This window comes from Ambystoma mexicanum, chromosome 4p, assembly GCF_040938575.1.
Source record: "Ambystoma mexicanum isolate Mex_15411 chromosome 4p, UKY_AmexF1_1, whole genome shotgun sequence".
Lineage (NCBI taxonomy): Eukaryota > Metazoa > Chordata > Amphibia > Caudata > Ambystomatidae > Ambystoma > Ambystoma mexicanum.
Window position 1 is genome coordinate 984,524,633 of NC_090927.1, and position 25,419 is coordinate 984,550,051.

General features: G+C 42.6%; 1 protein-coding gene across 5 annotated transcripts in view; it reads left to right on the forward strand.

The window, feature by feature from the left end:
- Window positions 1–25,419, forward strand: part of SCML4 (Scm polycomb group protein like 4) — a 752,090-nt gene that overhangs the window by 481,485 nt on the left and 245,186 nt on the right. For all 5 annotated transcript variants that reach the window (XR_011260473.1, XM_069606558.1, XM_069606557.1 and 2 more), the window contains one exon: window positions 22,632–22,832. Coding sequence is in view for 4 of the 5 variants with exons in the window: in XM_069606558.1 (XP_069462659.1) it covers window positions 22,632–22,832 (201 nt within the window). In the remaining variant the exon portion in view is untranslated. The remainder of the gene's footprint in view (window positions 1–22,631; window positions 22,833–25,419) is intronic.

The window sequence follows — 25,419 nt, forward strand, 5'->3', positions numbered from 1 at the left end:
TCTATCTCTCACCCCGCGCCCCACTTCAGGCCAGGCGGTAGGCAATGTGGAGTTTTCTTTTTACCCCTAAAATCTTCCACATCTTAGCCATCACCTCTCTAGTAAAATGACTTCCTCGGTCAGAATCAATCTTTGCGGGAGGCCAAAACGAGAGAAGATGTAATTGATCATTAGTGCAGCAGCTGTCTCGGCCTTACATTTCGGGTCTGGAAGACCTTCTACCCACTTTCTGAAAAAGCATGTCACAGTCAACATGTACTTGTTTCCTCTAGAGGAGCGAAGCACTGGACCGATGAAATCAACTTGCAAATCTGATCAAGGTAGTGTCATTACCCTTTTTGGTAGGGGAGCTTTGTGTGTGAGTGAACTGGGTTGAATTTGAGCACACACAAGACACCTCTTTAGGTACGTATTGAGGTCCTGGCCCATCTGTGGCCAGTAGGCAACCTCGCGCAAGATTTCTAATGTCGTGTGAAACCCCCCATTACCGGCAGTGGCCACGTCATGGGTGTGCTTGTACATCAGGCTTTGGAATGAGGTAGGTACCACCCGCTGGTAACAACCAAATAGGACTGTGCTTACCAAAAAACTGTCTTGGATCCGGAACATCTCGGAAAACTTTATCGACACCCGGAGATCCTCTTTATCGGTATGATCTGACTCTGTTAATGGAAAGCTCACAGGGTCTTTAATGTGTCAATAACATTTCCCAATTATTGGGTCCTCTTTCTGTGCAGTGATCAAATCTGCATCTGGGGTATCTTTACTCCACTGGGCCGTCAAGGGTTAGCTGTTCATACAAGTTTGTGCTCTGGTGACAGCAGCAATTTAGATTTCACCCAGCAGGGATTCCGGTTCTATGAAATCCCCTTGCAGGTCTCTGGTTTTAGCCAGTTAGTCAGCCAATTCATTTGCAGTTTTATCTGAGCCCTCGATTTTGGAAGGACCCTTTATTTTCTTCCAATAGATGGTAATCTCATAGGAGGTCACCATATCGTCAATTGACTGGATCAGTTTGGCATTCTTTAGGGGTTTGTTGTTGGCAGAACGATTCGTCTAGTTAATCAGGTGCTCCACAAACCCTTTCCTGACATAATCCGAGTCAGTGATTATGACCAGTTCATTGAGTTGGTGGTGCACTGTAGTGAGGATGGCTTCATGAACGGCTATCACCTCTGCAACCTGACTACTTTGGGGTCCTATTTTATAAACAGCAAAGGGTTCTGGGGTATCATTCTACAGCTTTCCTAATGCCAGCCACCAGTTCTTTTTCCCCATTGTTATCAACATGGTAGGAGCATGCATCCAGATAAACCTAAACTGTGGGCTTCCCCTGACACGTGTGTAGAGGAGGAGCCAGGTACTCCCCCTCCAACTGCCCCGCCATTATTACCTATAGAATGGGAACCAAAGTATGAGACCTATGCGGGACAGTTGAACCAGCAAAGAGCAGAGTGTGTAATCTGTGCAGAACACATAAGAGTTCCAGCACCTAAGAGAATCTGGGAGGCAAGGTACCCATTGAGAAAACCGTACCTGCATGCAAGACAATATGATGGCCATTTGAATGAGATTCCTGAAGAAGCAGAGCAGATGAAAGGCAAGGATGAATGGTGACGCCACACAGAAAGAGATGACGCGCACAGAAGAGATGCAGAGACCAGAGGATGCAGATATTCTGTAAGCAACAAGAAAGGTACAAGGATAAGTGACATCTTGGGCTCAAGGTGGAGAAGCTTATGCCACAGAAACAGATGAAGATATTAAGTTGTTTTACACGTGTACAGATGTAGAAGAAACGCAAGCAGCAAAGTGATCGTGAAGCTAGCTCTAAGCTTATAATAGATCGCGTCAAGTGCCTATATACATATATCTATATATAGATATATATACACCAATTTAGCTAAAAACTGGCGCTCTGCCTCAAAAAGTGGCTGGTGCTAGGAATATGAATTCAGCCAAATTCGTTAAAAATCAAAAACACACAAGCCCCTACGCTGTTGTAGGACTACAAAAAACCACATATCAGGAAAGTACAAAAAGATCCCAGCACACAAAACCTTGCTACTTTAAAAGGACATCTTTATTATCACATTTCACAGCACATCATAAAAGACAGAGGCGCAAGAAATCACCTCTGTGACAGCCATAAGGTTGTAGAAAAGTCACTCACCCCAAGGGTGGAAAAAGTCACGCGTTCCGCCAGAATGCTCAGGCTTCCTCAGACTAATGCAATCCAATTTTGCCGGTAACACCATAGAGTTTAAAAAGAAAGGCAATTACAAAACGCTTCATTTCCTGTTCAGTCACGTGTTTGATAGTCATGTGACCGCATAGTTAGACGTCTATGACACACCCGTTTACATAACCTCCATCTTGGAATGGTTAATTAACTATATAGATAATATTGGATGTAATGTTGACGTACTAAGAGTTATTCTCTACGTTCAACAGATCAGTATCTGTCAATAATATGAAGTGAACAGCTAAAGTGTAGCGTTGGAAACTGCCCATGTTTAAAATTTGATATGTTCAAAAGAATGGGTGTATTTAATGCACTAGTGTGCTTATTTATCGTTATATGTCTGAAAGCAACTAAAATAGCCGCAGTCAGGCATACGCCCCCTCTGGGGCAAGTGCTTACAAGCCTCGACGCAATCGCAGTGGTCATAAACCATCCTTTAAAAGGGCAAGTGCCTCAATTTCATGATATCACAGGATTCAACATGTCTACCTGTGTTGATAGTTTCAACATCTCCATATGTTTCCAATTAATATCTAATGAGCTAAAATACAATCTTTGGTCAGCAATCACTGATAATGCCAGGTACAACGCAAGCATCTTCCAAAAAAGTGCAAATTGGCAATTTAGATTTCATTCACAAATTATGTCATACATAGTTGGCTAAAATGGAAATAGGAAATAAGAAATGAGAAATAAGAAATAAGAAATAAGAAATGTCCAATTAGTCCCTGTCCCATAGTGGAGACAGATTATGTGCAAATTGCAATTCCTATGTCATAAATACCATGATAGTTGTAACATTCAAAAAGTGCAAAATGGCAATTCAAGTGGGTTCAAAACCATTGATGCCTAGCAGTTATTATATTCATGTTTGTAAGAACACATACATCTCAGCATCTATGTTGAGGCCTTTCGGTTTCAGAGTATCAAACTTACAGATCAAAGTTGCTTCCAGATGCCTCAATTTCAGTTCACGGTTACCTAATCTTTTATTGGGCAGCATATGGGCCAGCCCCAGAAAAGATTGCTATTTCACATCACCATTATGTTTCTCTTGGAAATGGCTAGTGAGAGGATAAATTAGGTCTCCATTCTTGATGGCTATGTAGTGTTGTAAAATACGCATCTTTAAAGGTCCTACAGTACAGCCTATGTAGTGTAGACCACATGCACAACTTATGACATACACTACACATTTCGTAATACAAGAAATTCTATGTTTGTATTTCCAACACAAACCATTCACGCTGGTAAAGGGGACTTTGGACACATGTTTGCACAATTCGCAGTTAGCACATGGATAAAAAACATTCCTGCTCAAATTCATCATTTTCATACTGTCTAATGTGTTGGTTATCACCATGCTAGGAGACAACATCGTTTTAAGGGTAAGAGCCTTACGATATGTGTGGGTGCATCATCTAAAACTGGTTTAAGGTATGGATCAGTGAGCAAAACCTTCCAGTGTTTGTTCATAATCTTTTTGATTTCTTTAGACTGATGATTAAACCCTGTGATGAGCCTGATTTTATTCTCATTTGTTTTCTTTTTCCTAGCCAAAAGAGATTCTCTGGTGGATGTCTCAGCTTTAGTATAGCATTTAGAGATGATGTTTTTGGAGTAGCCACGTCTAAAGAATCTCTGACTTATGTTTTTGGCTGGCTTCGTTCTTGTAGTCCAAATCATTGCTACATGCTAGTTTAGCTCTTAAGAATTCTCCATACGGGATAGAGTCTATTAGAGCTCTAGGGTGATGACTTTTGGCATGGAGAGTTGAATTTGAGCTTGTCGGTTTCCTAAATAATTTAGATGTCAATTTGTTACCTTCTACTTGAAATTGAACATCTAGGAATACCAAATTTTGTTTACTCATAACCGTGGTTAATTCTAGGCTGAGTGTATTATCATTCAGTATATTCACATATTCTGTGAATTCCAATTCAGTCCCGTCCCAAATTATAAAAAGGTCATCGATAAATCGATACCATATTTTTATGTGTTTGGTCCAGTGCTCCAATTCTTCTGTCCATGCCTGTTGTATCTCCCACCATCCCATATACAAATTGGCATAGGTCGGGGCCATACAGGACCCCATTGCCGTGCCTCGTGTTTGTTTGTATAGTTGATTTTCATGGAGAAAATGATTGTGCTCAAGGCAAAACTGTAACATTTGTAACAGCATCATATTGTGTTGCCGATAACTTATAGATCTATCCTCCAAGAAAGAGTGACATGCCTGTATGCCTGCAGAGTGCTGTATCGAAGTATACAACAAAACTACATCCAATGACACTAGAAAATGTCATGCTACAAATTTCATGCTACAAAGTTTGAAGGCAATTATGGACAAAAGAGAGATAAAGCAGAAACAGAAGTCTCCATATTATCGGAAAAAGATCTCACAAGCCTTATGTGCCTAGTGAACATGGAAGAATCAATAGAATCCACTATGGATGAAAGCATTAGCAGGGCCGGTCTTACACTAGATCGCACCCCAGGCGGGAAGCAACATTGGCGCCCCTTTCCCCAAAAATGACAACAGCATAAATTGTATGTTACAAATGGGGTACATTATGCATACATTACAGTGGCGACTAAGATACGGTTAATAGCTGCCAATTATCATGAGACGGCCAGCCGCCACGGAGCTTAAATCCGAAATGCCACTGAAGAGCTCCAAACCCTCTTTGTCAGCAAATGGCTGATGTGGAGGAACCAGTGTTAGAAGGCAATAAGCTGATAACACTTCTGTATATCCTGTGGGAAGAGAAAATGCAGCTTGTAATGCAAGTGCTGCAAAGTGCCCATTTTAAGCCCCAGATTGAAAATAGATTAATTCATATATTGCAAGACTGCTGACTGGCAACCTGGGGGCAGGTGCTGGGGATGCCCTGAGGCTTGAGACCCTTTTCTTTTGAAAAGGTTCAAAGGCCCCAACACATCTCTGTGCTCAAGTACAGTGGCCTTTGCTAGGTATGCAGTCCTTCAGCCTGCATTCCCCACCCATGTAAACTACAGAGGCCTTGGAAGCCAAGGTTCACCGCCTTCTATCGCAGTGATCTTAAAAACTTCATATATAGAGCGGCATTGTAAAATCGCAGACACTAACACCCTGAGCAGATTGGTTAGTTCGAACAGGAGGTCAATAGTCTGTACTTGAAGGGAAAGGGTGGAAATGGTAGGTATCATGAATGTTCATGATGTTTAGGAACGGAGGAACCAATGGTATTGTCATACTATGGTGTTACACGTTGAGTTTTGGTGGGAATATGATGAGGGCCTTCTGCTTTCTGTGGTTATTTCTTTTTAGTTCTGGCTGTGTTTATCAAGTGCTTCAAAGGAAATCTGAATCTGTTTTCAGTGTTTTCTAATTTTTCCATCACAAAAACTACAGACAACTGTTTTACCCCTGAATACAAAGAAGTTGCTCTTATTGCTTAATTTATGGCACGTTGAAGCAGCAAAATTATAGGTTATCTAAAGTTATTGTATGCAGAAATATTTTGCACACAAGAAACATATTGCTTTAGTTAGAAGTATAATGTCATTTGTTACTGGTCTTTTACAATCCTAAATGATTCACAGTTGGCTAATTTTCTCTTCATTAATGTTAGAGGACAGTGAGCAAAACCTTGCGTTAGGGTAGGTGTAAGAGAGAATTGATATACCCAAAAGGCCTTTATCTCGTGTTATTAATTATAATGATACGTAAATAGATCATTTATGTATAGCGCTTCATGCCAGATTCATGCCTGCCAAGCACTGAAATAACAGGCAATATTACACATTTTGCTAGTACTTAATGTATTGGCCCCTGAAGCATGACGTGTTGATTCAGGCCTTATGGGATTCAAAGCTATGAATGCAGCAGGTTCAACAGAGATCTCTGAAACAAGCGCATAGTAAGTCACAAAAAATTACATAACTAAACATGCTATTGATTACAAATAGAAGGTGAATAAATATGACGGGCACGAGCACTAACAGCTGTGCAAGGTGGAGGCAAAGATGTGTGTTCACATCTTAGTCATTAACTAGAAAATGTGTTGCAAGCTGAGCCCAATTCTCAAGTTGGGCTTGCCTGTTTTGACAAGGCCAGCCACGGTACACATGATGTTGAAGCGGTTCCCGTAATTAGCATACAGGAGAAGAGACAATCATGCACCTGGCTATGACCTACTCGGCTCCACATCATGTGATCCAGGTCATCCTATTTGTGAATGCAAACATTACTAGCCTGGTCACTCCACCTTGTCCCGTCAACACACTGAGCCACGGCCCAGAAAGTTTGGCCTGCAATGCAATGTTGACAACAGCTCCATTAAGGTGACCCATTGCCCCGGGCACGCAGAGGTGTCCCATGGAGACTGCACCGAGGTTGTATTTGTTTGGAGATAGTGAACAAAGAACAAAGTATGGCAACAGGAGATTTCAGAAAATTAAGGGAAAGAAATCTGCACAGGAGACTTGAAAAGCACAAACATTTATAAAACAAAGAACATTATATCTTCAGTCATTCTGCACAGGCTCACGTGGGAGAACCCCCACACTACTAGTAATGAGGATTTGCAGTAATTCAAACCCAGGTGTCAAGGTGAGCATCAATGTCAGCAGAATCCAGGTGGACTTACAGCTTGCCTAGTTGACATTTGCTGATCTAAGCATTTGGCGATTCCTTTAAAGCTGTGAAGATGTCCACTTGAGAATACCTACAAATTCATTTCACAGATGTAAAATAATAGCAGGATCAAGAATGTCAAGTAGAGCATCATAAAAAATACTTCCCCCATAGCATGAATCCTAGCTGTCTGCGTGGACAAACCATTTCTCACTTGCCAAGTGTGAGTTCTTATTCACTAATGGTGACAATTTTTATGACCTGAAAACAGTGTTGTTACTTCATTACATAAGCCATACACCGAAGGCAGAATCCCAGGCCTGTACAGTATTTGTGCCTGAAAGTAAGTCTTAGTGATTCATACTCCTAGGCACAGGTCCTAACTTGGGGCGGAAACCCTTGCTGCCGCCACCTTCAGCAGTCTCACTCGCTCTCCTCCAGAACAGTGGCCCACCCAGAACAAACCCCATTACTGAGGCCACTGTGCTCACACAGTGCAGCTCAGGCCCGGGCGCTCTGCGTGCCCAAAGAGCACCATTGCCTCCAGTCAGTGTGCCGTGCACCTACAGTGCCGTTGGCTTGACTCCCATGTTGTAATCCGTTTAGATTTCGAGTCACTGCACTTTCTTATTGCAGGCATAACTTTAACACTTAACCTTTTGTATCGTCAAGGTAGTCTCACTGCTAACACTCCATTGAAAACCATTGGCATTGGGAATGTTTTCAAAGTCCTATCCAGTTCTTGCTTCATGTAGACAATATGAATTGTAAGCAGGTTTCAATAATAATTTGTTTAATTATATCTTCCTCCATAAACCCCACAGATATTCTGGATTGGCCTCGGACTACTGCAAAAATGTGTGCTTTTGTCATCATTTGCACAGCAGTCCCTCCGCAGTCATTGGTTTTTTTTCCAGCAATGGAAATGGCCTGCCAACATGGCTTCTCATGCTGGGCCCTCCTGCAAAAAGCTCCACCTTCTTTTTGGACTATGTGAAGGTTGTAGACGATGTGGAATATGGGACCAATCCGGGATTATCCATCCACACATCATGGAAACTGTATGATCCTGGACACATTTATCTCGCTGTGCCTCTGTCTATTTAATTGGCAAAATTGTGAACACATACAACATCAACCACTATAACTAGGTGCTTTATCAAAGCTAAAAGATGCTGGACCGTTCTGGTCCTCATTTCCTTGTAGACTCTAATACAGAACACGGTTTGTAATCAGAACTGTGAGTGTTGTCAATATGAAAGGGCATGAGTTCTAAATGAGGGACGGGCTACAAGGTTGGCAACACTCGTATCATTATATTTAATCGAGTGTAGCACCTCATCCATCTCTTTGGGGAGAGTGAATGCACACTAGAGAAAGGGGGAAAGCTTGAAACCCAGCGTGAGAAGCGCAGGTTTGCATGGAGCTCTGAACCCTGACACAAGGGTTGCATTTAAAATGAAGTGACGCAGCTACATGGAAGGTCGCACTTCTGATATAGTACCTGAATCCCAATCAGTTTCGGTCTTTGACTCAGGTCGTGCTTTTTTTAAATGTCAAAATGAACTCGCAGGATTAAAAGCACTCCAATGTTTTTAATCCTGCAAGTAGTGCTTTGAATCCTGCAAATATATCTTTACTCCAGTCTCCAATTCACACCCATTTCTTGTTATGGAGGGGAGCGACCAAGTCAGGGGGGTCATGGGGTACAACCAAATCAGACTTACCCAAGCAATGAAACACCATATGTCGATAGCACACGGGCAGCTTCTCCCTCCTCCTGAGCTCTGCCCTTCTGCCTGAACCTGCTACTCCTGTGCTTGGGCGGCTGGGCCTTTGTCCTCGAAGCCTGATGATGGATGGCGATTAATGAATCTCTAAAGTTAACTTTAGAGTGCCCAGTGATGGTACATGCTGCTGTGAGCAACTGAACATACTCAATCACCACTCCGTCCTGACTGCAGCGCCAGGCCATGTGCTGAGGAGGAGGCGTGTGAAATGAGGCCTGGCCGGGGCCAGCCAGGGGAATGGAAAATAAACACATGTTGCTTTTTAATTACTGCATCATAAACATCCAGGGCTTGCAGATCCTAGGTAGCCTGGCTTTGCCGGACAGTAGCAACAGGCTTCATTCATGCAGTCGGTGATCTGAGACTGGAGGAGCACTTTCTGTGCACAGATGAATTAACATCACCCCTGGTAAAGTATGTAGTGTACTTTATGAAATTAAATGATTCATGTTGCAGCAGCAGCATCATGACAGCGATCAGCAGTGTTCGATCCACTTGGAGGACCCGGACTGCTGGCTTTGGTGCTCCCAAGAGGTTGGCAGCATGTCAGGCAGCCGCCTGCACTGCCTGATGCAAGGACCTGCCCTGAGCATTACAATGGATGATGCTACGCTTAAAGAAAAGTGTGGGATATCTACAGACAACAGCTGCCCTACGAAATTTAAACACAAATCGATATTTTGTCCTAACATAGTATGTGGACCTATTGACATTTTTGAAGAACTAGTTATGAGCGATCTCAAGAAACTGTCCAACAATATCTTGCCAGCTCGCCGAAATTTAAATTACTCGCAATTTCAGGCATTAGAAGCTTTAAAGAATGACCACACCATAGTCATACGTCCGTCTGACAAAGGCGGGGGCATTGTTGTTATGGACAGTGATAAATATGATATAAAGAAGCCAAAAGACAATTGAATGAGATCCATAACTATATACCTATAGAAAAGGAGACACTGATGGAAACTAAGATCCTTTATCTTATAAAGATGAAAGAGTGGTGTGATCAGGAACTTATAGATCAAGATGAATACTTCTTTCTCAAAAATGCTCATCCTGTAACTCCTCTCATCTATTTTAATCCTAAAATTCACAAGAATCTAATAGACCCTCTTGGTTGACCTATTGTGTCCTCTATGGAAGTTTGCTTGAAAATACATCTAAATATTTGGACCACTTTTTTCAACCATTTGTGTCTAGTCTAAGCTCGTACATACGAGAAACTGCTGACTTGTTGACCAAATTAGATAATGTCAATTGGGAACCAGAATATTTTCTAGTGTCATTGGATGTAGTTTTGTTGTATACTTCGATACAGCATTCTGCAGGCTTACAGGCATGTCAGTCTTTCTTGGAGGGTAGATCTATAAATTATCGGCAACACAATATGATGCTGTTACAAATGTTACAGTTTTGCCTTGAGCACAATCATTTTCTCCATGAAAATCAACTATACAAACAAACACGAGGCATGGCAATGGGGTCCTGTATGGCCCCGACCTATGCCAATTTGTATATATGGGATGGTGGGAGATACAACAGGCATCGACAGAAGAATTGGAGCACTGGACCAAACACATAAAAATATGGTATCGATTTATTGATGACCTTTTTATAACTTGGGACGGGACTGAATTGGAATTCACAGAATATGTGAATATACTGAATGATAATACATTCAACCTAGAATTAACCACGGTTATGAGTAAACAAAATTTGGTATTCCTAAATGTTCAATTTCAAGTAGAAGGTAACAAATTGACATCTAAATTATTTAGGAAACCGACAAGCTCAAATTCAACTCTCCATGCCAAAAGTCATCACCCTAGAGCTCTAATAGACTCTATCCCATATGGAGAATTCTGAAGAGCTAAACGAGCATGTAGCAATGATTTGGACTACAAGAACGAAGCCAAAAACATAAGTCAGAGATTTGTTAGACGTGGCTACTCCAAAAACATCATCTCTAAATGCTATACTAAAGCTGAGACATCTACCAGAGAATCTCTTTTTGCTTGGAAAAAGAAAACGAATTAGAATAAAATCAGGCTCATCACAGGGTTTAATCATCAGTCTAAAGAAATCAAAAAGATTATGAACAAACACTGGAAGGATTTGCTCACTGATTCACACCTTAAACCAGTTTTAGATGATGCACCCAACATCACATATCGTAAGGCTCCTTCCCTTAAAACGATGTTGTCTCCTAGCATGGTGATAACCAAAACATTAGACAGTATGAAAATGATGAATTTGAGCAGGAATGGTTTTTATCCATGTGCTAACTGCAAATTGTGCAAACATGTGTCCAAAGTCCCTTTTACCAGTGTGAATGGTTTGTGTTGGAAATACAAACATAGAATTTCTTGTATTAGTGTATGTCATAAGTTGTGCATGTGGTCTACACTACATAGGCTCTACTATAGGACCTTTGAAGATGCGTGTTTTACAACACTACATAGCCATCAAGAATGGAGATCTAACTTATCCTCTCACTAACCATTTCCAAGAGAAACATAATGGTGATGTGAAATACCTATCTTTTCTGGGGCTGGCCCATATGCTGCCGAATAAAAGATTAGGTAACCGTGAACTGAAATTGAGGCAACTGGAAGAAACTTTGATCTGTAAGTTTGATACTCTGAAACCGAAAGGCCTCAACATAGATGCTAAGATGAATTTGTGCATAAAAACATGAATATAATAACCGCTATGCATCAATGTTTTTGAACCCACTTGAATTGCCATTTTGCACTTTTTGAATGTTACAACTATCATGGTATTTATGACATTGGAATTGCAATTTGCACATAATCTGTCTCCACTATGGGACAGGGACTAATTGGACATTTCTTATTTCTTATTTCTCATTTCTTATTTCCTATTTCCATTTTTGCCAACTATGTATGACATCATTTGTGAATGAAATCTAAATTGCCAATTTGCACTTTTTTGGAAGATGCTTGCGTTGTACCTGGCATTATCAGTGATTGCTGACCAAAGATTGTATTTTAGATCATTAGATATTAATTGGAAACATATGGAGATGTTGAAACTATCAGCACAGGTAGACATGTTGAATCCTGTGATATCATGAAATTGAGGCACTTGCCCTTTTAAAGGATGGTTTATGACCGCTGCGATTGCTCCGAGGCTTGTAACCACTTGCCCCAGAGGGGGCTTATGCCTGACTGCGGCTATTTTAGTTGCTTTCAGACATATAACAATAAATAAGCACACTAGTGCATTAAATACACCCATTCTTTTGAACATATCAAATTTTAAATATGGGCAGTTTCCAACGCTACAATTTATCTGTTCACTTCATATTAATGACAGATACTGATCTGCTGAACGTAGAGAATAACTCTTAGTACGTCAACATTACTTCCAATATTATCTATATAGTTAACTAACCATTCCAAGATGGAGGTTATGTAAATGGGTGTGTCATAGACTTCTAACTATGCGGTCACATGACTATCAAACAGGTGACTGAACAGGAAATGAAGCGTTTTGTAACTGCCTTTCTTTTTAAACTCTATGGTGTTACCGGCACAATTGGATTGCATTAGTCTGAGAAGCCTGAGCATTCATGCGGAACGCGTGACTTTTTCCACCCTTGGGGTGAGTGACTTTTCTACAACCTTATGGCTGTCACAGAGGTGATTTCTTGAGCCTCTCTCTTTTATGATGTGCTGTGAAATGTTATAATAAAGATGTCATTTTAAAGTAGCAAGGTTTTGTGTGCTGGGATCTTTTTGTACTAGCCTGATATGTGTTTTTTTGTAGTGCTACAACCGTGTAGGGGCTTGTGTGTTTTTGATTATATATATATATATATATATATATATATATATATATATATATAGATGCATATGGACAATTAAAAGTTGGATGTTTCCACTGTACGTTATAAAGCAGTGCTGAACATGAATAAGAACACCTCACTTCAGCGTGTCGCAGATAAAAGCAATTTTAATTACAAAATGAATCTCAGCAGACGAAGTTGGATGAGCCAGGAAGCTAAAGTCTTATCAAACAGGAATTGGCTGACATTGGATTCAAATTGTGTGAAGGAATGAGAGGCTCCTGTTCAGGAGGCTTGAGCAAAACAAAATACATCAGAGGACTATTAAAAAATAATATTAAATACACGAAAAGCTTGATTTCATGGTGTCCAGTCACGTGGAAGGAAGACATTGAACAATCGAGGTGGTCACACCTACGCACGAGGGCAGGCCATGCCTACACTCCTTAAGATTCTCAGAGCACAGTACAAACTCAAGGCCAAACTTCAAAGCACTAATTGACACTGGACCATTGAGGTGATGATGGATTGATATAATAATTGGTGGGAAGCTAGTTTCTAGATGAGCCCAATGACACCTGGATGTTTAGTCTGCATGCTGCTAAACGCTGGTGGAAAAGTACTGATGGGGGTTAGAAGCCAGCCAATTTTAGAGGACCGTGTAATCAAGGGTCCTATAGTTGTGTAAACCAATGGGACATTGTGTATTTAGTGGTGTTCATAGTGGTCATTTTTAGGGGAGGGCTTGGTTGCCCCACCTGATGTTAAGCGCCCTATCACTTTCTTTCACGGTTCTATACTGATATGGAACTTATACTTAGACATTCACTCAGAGCCAATCACCCATGCTCATAGGTTTTTGTAGTTTGCCACGTAGGTAGTGACACAGGTCAACGTCAATGATGATGGTTTTATGCAATATAACCTCCGTTTCTACTAAAAGGAGTTGAGTAAGAGGATTGAACGACTGCTGATGTCCCTTGTACTTACTCCCTGTTTTATATACTTGTTAATAAAACTGACTCCCCTTTTGCCAAACTACCTGAGTCGTTTTGATTATTGATGTATGAATAAAATCTGCATCTCCAGGGTATTTCTTCTCATCTTAAAGAGCTGGGAAACCCAGCTCACGTGTCTTCTTCATAGACCTTGTGTGGGGAAGGTAAGTATGCCTCCATTTAGCGGCTGGTCATTAGATGTTCGTACTTGAGACAGCTTTCTTGGACACAATCATGCAAGTCCGCCAACCCACGCACTAGGAGACTCTTCTTGTTTTGGCCATATCTGACCTCCACAGGAAAGCCTTGCATGTTCAGAATCCAGGAAGTAATTGTGGAATTACTAACATTCCCTGCCCAAAATCTGACACTTTGGAGATATTGCAAGGGTCGGTGAAGAGTCTCCACAATTATGTACTCCCGCTGGATGAATGGGCGGTAATTTTTTAACGCCCACACCATTGCCATGAGTGCCTTCTCGCAGTCTTTGAATTTTTTCTCTACCTAGGACAAAGTCTTGCTCGTGTATGAGATGACTTTGTTGACCTTTTCGTACTTTTGATACAACACTGCTGTTAGACAAGTATCTGAGAACCCCGTTACCAACCAAGAAGAACTCCTTGTTCTTTATGAGGTAAGCCAAACAAGGAGCCTGCAAGAGGCTTCTTTTCAGTTGTTCAATTGCCTCTGATCGTTCCGGACCCCACTCTCACTTGACTCTGGACTTTAATAAATGGACCAAAGGTCGAGTGACCTCAGCGTAATCTTTAATGAACTTTCAACAATAATTAGTGAGTCCAAGAAGGCTTCTTAATTCTCGCAGAGCAGTCGGGTCTTTTAATCTCAATAAATCTCGTGCCCTAAGAAGCTCATTCGGGTCTTACACCACTGTGCCATCTGAAAGAACAGTTTTGCTCTGGCTTTCTCCAACTGGCTTAGAACATAGAGGAGGTCTGCTATATGTTCCTCCACAGTTGAGCTCTTGATAAAAACATCATCCACATAGGTCAGGTTTCCCCTTTTGCCCAAATTAGGCATGACCTTATGCAGGAAGATGTTGAACTCATTGCCAGAGTTTATGTATCCAAAGGAGGATCAGGTCCACGTGTACTGCTGCCCCCCAAAGGTAAATTCAAGCTTGTACTGGTCTTCCCTACCCATGGCACTGTCCAGTAACCGTTAGTCAGGTCAATGTTGGTGTACACCTTTGACCCTTGGATCTGGGCCAGTTCCTGATCGATGTAAGGAAAGCTCCATCTTGACATGTGGACCCATTTGTTTAACTCCCTCAGATCTGCACGTAGTCTCCATTGGCCATTTGGTTTGAGTATCCCCAGTACTGGGTTGTTGAAGGTACTGTGGATCGGACAAATTATCCCACGGGATTCTAAATTCTTAATAATCTCTGTGAGTGACTCCATGGATGCGAGAGGTAACCAGTATTATTTTAAGAACAATGGAACTGTCTCGGTGTCCATAGGTATGGTGGTTGAATTTTCGGATATGCATCCACAGTCGTATGGGTCTACTTAAAAGATATCTTGGAATTCCAGGAAAACCTGTTTCAGTCTTTGTCTTTGCTCCTCAGTCTCGCAGGCATCAGCAAGATTGAGCTTTTCCTCAACCGTTGCTTGAAACCTGGGAACACCTCGGGCTTGGCAATTTCAGCGGTATCCTTCAGTTGGGTGGAGAGATCTCTTTTGATTGTGTGGACCTGGACAGCAGGTTCCAGGGATGCAAGGAAGTGGTCCTTGGCTGCAAACACTACCTCTTCCATTCTGATGTCACAGGTCACCTCGTAGGGGCAGGAAGAGTACACCAACAAATTCCCCCCATGCCTGGTAAAAATCTTTTCTGGAGGAATACCGTTGCTGATGTCGAAACAGTTGTTTGGGATTGGTCCCATTATTTAATTACCTAAATCAATAGAATAATGTTGAGCATCAACCGCCATTCCAATAAAGGTGTCTGTGCCCAATGTAATACTTCGAGGGACACTGTAATCCACCAATATTCAAATGGTGTTGTGTTCTAGGTCTGCTAGAGCTGTCCGATTTAAAAACAAACCTTGTTGTTGGAGATGGGAATTTAGATTTATATAGGCATCCTGATGTTCGAGGATCTGTCCTCGCTTAATTTTGAGGGGACGAGTGAATTGATACACCTTTCCTGGGATGGTAACATCTTCTTGCACTTGAACTTCAACGGCAAAAGGCAGAAATCGAGCTGACCAAAATGCTTTTTCAAAGTTGTCAAAGCCCATAGGGCTGTGTTATTTCTTGCAGAGGAGCGCCATGACCTCTTTTTGAATGTAAAAGGAACTTGGGGTTGGTCACCCTAAGTTACCTAGGGTTATCCAGACATGGACCCCTTGCTCACTGTGCTCAGAGAGGCACAACTCCACCTCGCTGATGAGCCCCAACTAGGTCAAAATTAGGCCAAAACACGTTTCTGGGGTTGCTGTTGGTGTTCATTGGAGGATTGCCTAGCATTTTGGTGCCGGACTTCCCAAGTGGGCGGGACAAAGACTCATATGCAAATGGATATTCCTACTTTGTGAAAGCTACAGTGAGCTAAAACATGTGGCTGCGGACTCTGAGGGGGTACATTCCTGCAGAACAGGTTATCATGCTGTGTTCTTTCTTGCAGAGGGGCGCTCTGACCTCTTTTTGAATGTAAAAGGAACTTGGGGTTGGTCACCCTAAGTAACCTAGGGTTATCCAGACGTGGACCCCTTGATCACTGTGCTCTGAGTAGGTACATTCCCACAGAACAGGTTATCATGCCATGTTCCTTCTTGCAGAGGGGCGCCCTGATTTCTCTTTGAATGTAAAAGGAACTTGGGGTTGGTCACTGTAAGTTACCTAGGGTTATCCAGATGTGGACCCCTTGCTCACTGTGCTCAGAGAGGCACAGCTCCACCTCACTGATGAGGCCCGACTAGGCTGAAACGCGTGTCTGGGGTTGCTGGGTTGCTCTTGCTCAAAGGAGGATTGCCTAGCATTTCGGTGCTGGACTGCCCAAGTGGGCGGCACAATGACTGATTTGCAAATGGAAATTCCTCCTTTGTGAAAGGTACAGCAAGCTAAAACAAGTGGCTGCAGCCTCTAAGTGGGCTGTAAGGGCTTTCTTAGGCTTGTAAGGGCTTTCTGTTGGTGCATGTAGGAGGAAACTGAGTAGAGATTGACCCATTCTCTCCCTGGATCCCAAATGTACGACTAGAAGTTACAGCTACCACTGTACTCATAAGAAGAAGAACAATGCTGTTGCTGCCACACAGCAGGGCAAGTAGTTCCTATTGTGTGCTTGTGTGTGTGGGTGCCTGGCTTTATGGGTGTGTGCTGGTTGCGTACATGTCTGTATGTGTATTGCAGAATGTGAGTGGGAATACTTGGCATGTGGCATGCATACATGAATTATAGGAACAACCCACACCGCATGATAAGCAGTGTGTGTGTATGGGTGGGGGAATAATGGCACTCACTGGTATGTGGCAGTTACCCGGCATGGCATGAGGCATTATTCTGTAGGGAATAGGAAATTGACATTGTCGTTTTGTGGGGAGAATATGAAACTGTCATGGGACATTTTCCTGGGGCAATGCAAAGATTGTTTGGTAATTCATTTTCTAGGGGCAGTGTGAAACTGTAATAGCCTATCTTTTTGAGGGCAATGTAAACCTGGTGTGTGGACATTCTTTAGGGTCATGGAGAACGTGGCACTGCTATTGAATCAATTGGTGGGGGATGATCTGGGACATTTCACAGGAGATGTCTAAAGTTGGCTGGAACAATTATCAGAAAGCAATTACCAGGGTCTAGGTGGGGTAGATGTTCTGTCTCCTCCCTTTTCTAATGAAAAGTGCACCCCTTTTTTGTAACTACCCAATTTTCTCTCTAGTTAAATAAAAGGCATAAAGTGGCAGAATGGCAATTAAAATAATTATCTTAGGCCAGGGATCTTCAAGCTTTATTTTTTTTTATTTTTTTTATATAGCTGAGATTAATCAACTTTTCAATAATAAAATACAAAAATAAACATAATACAATATGTATAGAAGAAATAAAAGATACAAACACAACTAAAATAACACTTCGACATATCAACTCATATAATTTCTATGTTAAACAGATTTTTACCTATTTCATCATTGATTGGTCTTCTAATCCGGCATTCTCTAAGATGTCACACATATATCTGTTCTAATGGTCATATGGTCTAGTAAGTGAAGTGTTTGTTCAAGATAAAATATATACATTGCCACATCACATTATAGTCATGCATCAAGATTGGCTTCATCAAGATTTAGCTCATGTAAGAATGCAATGGCTCTTATTGTTACAGCTGTAGAAATGCCAGAATAGATTGCTCTCCACAATATATCAGCTGTAGAAACACCAAATGGTTCCATTGTTTGTTTGCAGTATTTCACTCGGTGGTTAAGGAGTGCATCACATTCAGTCAACAGATGCTTTATTGTCTCTACTTTCGTTATTTTGGTCTTGATTAATAAGTCTCCGACGAGCCATCAGTTGTCTCGTTGGCCAAAGATTAAGCCGAAGTCGGAGCAAGTCCTTCCGGCGTTGAATAGACAGAGACTTCATCAGATAGCGTTCCGGATAACTATGCTTCTTTATTGTCATTAGGTCTGGATCAAAGTCCTGATATTCAGTGCATTCTACTCTTGTATTTTCCCAATCCATAGCAAATATTCTGGTTTTTACCTGCATTGGATTTTGAAAAAGTGTGGATAGAGTTGCTTCTATTAATGCCAGAATTTGAATGACTCAATTACGCCATTTACATATACATTTTTCTCTAGATGAGAAAATATAGACTGCCAGTGCTTCAAAAATTTAATTCTTGGTGCCATCTAATTGGAGTTTGTGCGACCAAATGGTTTGGCACCAACATGCGAGGAGTCCAGCAGCAACCACGAGGAGCAGAAAAGTTGTGACACCCCTCCACCCCATTACTTGCCCTTCTTATACTATACCATGGCTGTGTGACAGGAAGGTGTCTGCAATGTGCTGAACGGGAATAGCTCAGCAAAGAACATCACTCGACTCTACCCTGGACCTCATTAATGTGGTTATCTATTTTACTTCCAAATGTTCTCATGGGATAAGTGTTGGGGTTGCTCACAATGTGTAATTTGGGACCACTTTGAAAATGATTTCCAGGGCCTCTTTTGGTTACCAGTCCACCCCGCCAGTACAGACACCCAGCCCCGATGACACTGATTCCCCAGACACCTGCAGGAATCAACATGCCAGCCTACAGTGTTACCCTCTGAGCCCTCTGTTACCCTCTGAGCCCACTTTTCTGTGGTGATTATAAGACTGACATGGCAATCTCCTGGCCAATGTGAAAATGACATGCAGCAACTTTCTGAAAACAATGTGAGTCTTGGTAATGTAAAAGTGGCATGCTAATATTCTGAGGGCAATGGAAATGTCATGGGGCAATCACAAAAGAGAACAGTGTTCTGATGTCAGGCAATCTGCCGTGGGGAGGGTGTGAACATTACAGATCCGAGGCAACTGCACACGGTGCGCACGACCACCCTTCTGCATCCCTCGATTTTCTAATTGGTCGATCAGGCGCTCACTGGCGTGACGTAAACAGTCCCTGTTATCAGGAGCCTTCCTTCAGATTTGTCTGCATTGTTCCACAGAATCCTTTTGACTCTGAAGTAGAGGTTCAGAGGCATTGCAAAGACCTCAGGGCAATGGTTATTGTCAATTGCAGAACATGCCTGCATTGCAAAAGTCTGAAATGTTGCCAGAGTATGTCTTGCAGGAGCGCCGGCCAGTGCAGTGCAGTGGTGTGTCCAGACCTTTTTAACTGGGGTGGCCTAAGTGGTGCAGTGACCTATGCAGGGGTGGCATGAAGTATGAGCGCACACACAGATAACGATCATAGTTTAGGATAATGGTGTGGCACCTGGTGTGTCCAATCAGATTACAGGGGTAGCACGTGCCACCCCAGGCCACTCCCTGGACACGCCACTGGTGCAGTGGAGGCCCGAGTCCCAAATCTCTGGGGCTAGCCAGCCAGGTAGTCTCCAAGGTGCGCTCCAAGCCGAGCTCCATCTGTCACACACAGGAGGCATCACTTTAGGAGTCTTGAGTAAGAGAGATTGAATGATTACTGCATGAGCTCTGTGAGGAAACATACAGAGTCGGACTGGCACATAATATTGGCTTGGGCTCCAAAGAAAAAGTAGCCCACAGTCGCAAATGGCATCTCGTTCCGCGTGTGACTGTTGGAGTTGTACACCAAGGGGAGGTCTTTGGTTAAATATGTTGCAAAGTGTGCACTTTAGGACATATTTGTTCAGAAACACTGTTCAAAACTACTAGCTGCACAGTGAAGTAAATCATCAAACTGGCCCACCTGGGCCAAAACCAAAAATCAGGCCCACCCTGAGGAAAAAGAAACTAGCCCACACTAGCATGTTGTGTGTGTGCTTGGGGAATTGCCCTATAAGAAATTCCAGACTGCTCAAATCCTATCGAAAAGCTGTCCAAATGAGTATATATGTCTTGCAATTTAGATAAATATTTCTGTTGGGGTAAGTATTGTGACAGGTGAAAAAAACAGCAGCCTTATTTTGCATTCGTTGCTCTGGAGGGTTTCAGGCTGAATCTTCATTACAGACATATCTTAAACATAATATTCTATGGTCATTCTACTGTTTCCAAAATTCTCTTTACTTTTAAGTAAATCACCAAAAATGTGATTACTTGAAGAAATGTGATGTGGCATTACTGTACTCCAGTAAAGCCCCTCCACTCTTATTACCTAATATCATATAGCTGCATGCATTTAGCCTAATTGTGTAAGGAAGCCATATTCTGCATTTAGCCTAATTGTGTAAGGAAGCCATATTCTGCATGTAGCTTTATGGTGTAAGGTAGCCACACTCTGCATGTAGCCTAATTGTTTAAGTTGCCATATTCTTACATTTAGCCTAATTGTGTATGGTAGCCATATTCTGCATGTAGCTTTATGGTGTAAGGTAGGCACACTCTGCATGTAGCCTAATTGTGCAAGGTAGCCATATTCTGCATTTAGCCTAATTGTGTAAGGAAGCCATATTCTGCATTTAGCCTAATTGTGTAAGGAAGCCATATTCTGCATGTAGCTTTATTGTGTAAAGGAGCCACACTCTGCATGTAGCCTAATTGTTTAAGTTACCATATTCTGCATTTAGCCTAATTGTGTAAGGTAGCCTCACTCTGCATGTAGCCTAATTGTTTAAGTTGCCATATTCTGCATTCAGCCTAATTGTGTATGGTAGCCATATTTTGCAGGTAACTTTATGGTGTAAGGTAGGCACACTCTGCATGTAGCCTAATTGTGTAAGTTGCCATATTCTGCATTTAGCCTAATTGTGTAAGGTAGCCATATTCTGCATTTAGCCTCATGTTGTAAGGTAGCCATATTATGCATTTAGCCTAATTGTGTATGGTAGCCATATTCTTCATGTAGCTTTATGGTGTAAGATTGCCACACTCTGCATGTAGCCTAATTATTTAAGTTGCCATATTCTGCATTTAGCCTCATCGTGTATGGTAGCCATATTCTGCATTTAGCCTAATTGTGTATGGTAGCCATATTCTGCATGTAGCCTTATGGTGTAAGATTGCCACACTCTGCATGTAGCCTAATTATTTAAGTTGCCTTATTTTGCATTCAGCCTCATCGTGTAAGGTAGCCATATTCTGCATTTAGCCTAATTGTGTATGGTAGCCATATTCTGCGTGTAGGCTTATGGTGTAAGGTAGCCACACTCTGCATGTAGCCTAATTGTTTAAGTTGCCATATTCTGCATTTAGTCTAATTGTGCAAGGTAGCCATATTCTGCATTTAGCCTCATGGTGTAAGGTAGCCATATTCTGCATTTAGCCTAATTGTGTATGGTAGCCAGATTCTGCATGTAGCCTTATGGTGTAAGATTGCCACACTCTGCATGTAGCCTAATTATTTAAGTTGCTATATTCTGCATTTAGCCTAATTGTAATACGTAGAACTGCTCTTTGTGCCTAGATGGATCCCAGGATATAGACATTGTTGTTTGTACAGCTAACTAATTTTCTCCCCTCGCAAACCACACCTTTGTATTTTAGTGGAAGGCGCAAGCTCATTCCACACACCCTGCACTCACATATAGCACAAACACTATTGGACAACACCTCTGCCACTAGAATGAAGCTACTTTTAACTACAAAAATTCGAACTGTAGCTTCTCACATAATTCTCTAGCTCCTTAAACACTATGCCCCCGTTTAGTTAATAGTTTACCTCCGCTGAACCCATACACACAACATTCAGACATGGGTGGCTAGCAGGGTCTTTGCCACCCTCACATAACTTTAATGGCTGAAATGCACACACACATAATACCACCTCCTAATTCTCCCACATTTGAACTCCACCAAAAACGCGGCGGGGCCATAATTATGGTGAAAAGTGGTATACAAATGACAAAATGAATGAATGAATGAGATCAGGGTCAGCTGGACTCGGGATGGGGCTCCTCCCCCTCAGCACCACCCGTATACCCTCCCACACACAGAGTAATGCATTTCTACTTCCTGCACTGAACAAAACATACACAAACCAACATAACCATCATGTGACAACTCTCTCTCTCTCTCTCTCTCTCTCTCTCTCTCTCTCTCTCTCTCTCTCTCTCTCTCTCTCTCTCTCTCTCTCTCTCTCTCACACACACACACACACACACACACACACCCAAACACACACCAGCATTGCACATCAAGTAAGGAATTAAAACAATGTAGCATTGTCATTAACGAGAAAAGTTATGCAAGGTAAAATGTACCCAGGCAGCACTGTAACACAATAAACACCATCAGAGACAAAATCCTCAATGTGATCAATTGTGCGTGCATTGCAATAGCTCTTTGATTCAGAACTTATGCCACCCTAGACACACTTTATAGCATGGTCAAGTCACTGTCAGGGGCATTTTTTTTAATGTTATCCGTGTTAAGTTGTTTTTATAAACAGGCCGTGTGTTGATATTCTTAATAAATAACCAGATGTATAGACGATGAAACAATAATAACGATAAAGAGTGTACGCCTGGAAGTTGTTGTGGTGCTAACTGTGATGGGAACGGTTTACATTGTGTTCGCAGTGTGCATATATGTGAACAAGCAGGCCAACGCGGGCCCCTACCTGGACCGGAAGAGAGTGCAGCAGCTGCCCGACCACTTCGGACCCGAGCGGCCGTCCATGGTGCTGCAGCAAGCCGTGCAGGCGTGCATCGACTGCTCGCACCAGCAGAAGACCGTCTTCTCCCTCGTCAAGCAGGGCTACGGAGGCGAAATGGTGTCAGGTACTGGAACTGCAGTGTTTCTGAATGCTAGACAGGCCTTGCCATATGTGTGCGGTCTGCTAGGATCATTTTCTTTCATAGAATATCATGGGTTGCATTACAACATTGTCGTGAAGCGCATCACATGACGAGTCATGTTGATGCTGCTGACAATAGTGAAGGATCCTGACCACACCACGTAACTGGTCAATAACATAAGTTATTGACCCCATGGCGTTTTACAGCCTGGACCAAAGGTAAGTGTGACTAATGAAGGTGCCATCAAGCGGTCCCGTTCTGCAGTGGGATCCTTGAAAATCTTTAATAGAACATACAATTAAAATAACAATAAAATAAACGAGGGTGAGCGATGGGAGGTGTTAGGAAACAGTTCTAAAATCACTGAAGTTGTCTGAATTCGCCCCCTTTGGAGCTCCACCGCCTCGACGCCCTTTATTCTCTGTTACCCCCAAATGTGTACATGTAAGGCCCCAGCTAATCTTACCGCGTTTAGAAGCTGTTACAAACCGGAATGAAAGTCTAATAGAATTATTGTTATTAATAATATTTAATAACTATATTTCATTTGTCATTAAGGCATTTGTCTGTGAAATAACATGAATAAAGCGACAATTCTAGGAGCTAATAGTGACTTCCCAGATTCTATAAGAAGCACATATTATTACCGAAGTCATCACAATAATCTTTTAGTCCCACGGACACCTCCTAACTTGAAAGCCCGCTTCTTAGAAGGGATTTTCAGAAACAGCCCTGGGGGAGGGTTTTGAGGGGCCTACCTAGGTGATGAGCTAGGGCTTTTTAAACTTGGTCTTACCAAACTCTCTCAAGGTAGCGCAGGCTGAGCATTAAGGCAGACTTAGGAAATCAGAGATTTGATATGTAGGTATAGTTAGCACTTAGAAACAATAAAGAAATAGAGTTCCATAAATGAGTATAGAAATATACTATTTATTAGGCCCAAAGACGCAAGCAAGTAAAACTTAAGAATATTATACACAACAGCGCACAACTATGTACATATCTAGCTACACAGATAGCAATTTCAAGGGCGGCTCTCACTTTATGCAGCATTTTACAGTTGTAACAGTAATACAAAATGTGCATTAGCAAAAGCAGAACTGTGCGCGTGAAGTGGGGAGAAAGTGGTTAAAACAGATATAAGTAAATCCAATAATCCTAAGAGTTCAAGTTACAGGTTAATACCTGAAAAGGAGGTGGGGAGGCCAGAGAAGGCTAGGTTCCCCGGCACAAGATTATGACTCAGTCGACAAGGAGATAAAACAGAGTTTAAAAGCACACTTTTAAGAAAATGGGTTTAGGGTGCAACAGTAGGGTAACAGTCCCAATTCCACCACTTTAGGGGTTGCCCGGAGGGAACTTAAGGCCATACCTCCAGTGCCCATGGCAGGAAAATCGTAGTGCTGAGGAATGGACTTTACACCCAGGCCATCCCTAAGGGGCGAATCAGGATCAAAGAGTGGTATATACACCTGCACTCCGCACTCTGCCTTTAGCTACCCCTGCGGTACTCAGAATTGCTCGTGCCACTTACTTCTGCCATTGGTCCCTTTGCAGAAGGTCCAGGGATCGCCTGTGCAGTGTTTGGGTAGGTGTGCGTTCAGATCCGGCTAGACAGGGGCTCTGATCTCAGGTTCAGATATGGTTCCAGGGCAAGCCCCACAACCCTGATGAGAAAGTGAACCCTGACGAGAATGGATGCCCAAGGCATAGTAGATGAAGAGAAGCTGCGAAGAGGCCCTGGTCAAGGGTCAGCAGGCTTAGCTGGAGGCAGCAGCAGAAAACAAGCTCTAGGTAGGCCCTTCTTCAGGATGGAGAGCCGCTGATGCAGGCAACAATGTTCCTGTGCACCAAGCTGCAGAACTGCAGACTTATACACCGCAACTCTGGACAGCGTGTGTAGCAGACAGGTGTCCTGTCAGTAAATAGCCACTGTAGAGGGTTCCGGGAAACATTTTTGAAGTCTACGGAATGCAGGACCACGATACAAGACCCAGGGTCCCACCAGTCTTGGCGAGGAAGATATCATCGAGGGTATTCCCTCTTTGCAGAAGACGAAGCAGAGAATCTGTGGTGATTGGGTTTGACAATGCTAGACTGTACTTCTGTCGTCCCCGGGGTCTTCAGTGCCGTTCTTCGCATCTTCGGATTCTTGGATCCTGTGGGCAACCTCCACAATGTCTCTAAGCCTTCTTTTCTTATCCAAATTCCAGCCGCCAACGGCAAGGATGTGCGCCAATCAAACAGACCAGGGTGCGCCAATCAAGGACAGTGACCAACCTCTATCTGCCCAACACCTGATGTCCCCAGGAGAAATATGGATTGGGAGCAGACAGCCCCAAACCCAGCTGCAACTCGTTCCAGTCACACAAAGCACTGACCGGGAGACCGGAGAACGCGCATGACCTTACTAGGGTATTTCCAGCCTGAGTGGGCAGGAAGATGGCGAAAAAGCAAGACTGCCAAAGGGCAGGCCTTAAAACATGCGGGTGATCCACTTTGAGTATATGGTACTCATAATGGCATTATTGCGGTGCGCAGAAAACGTTGACTGCCAGCCGCCTGTCCT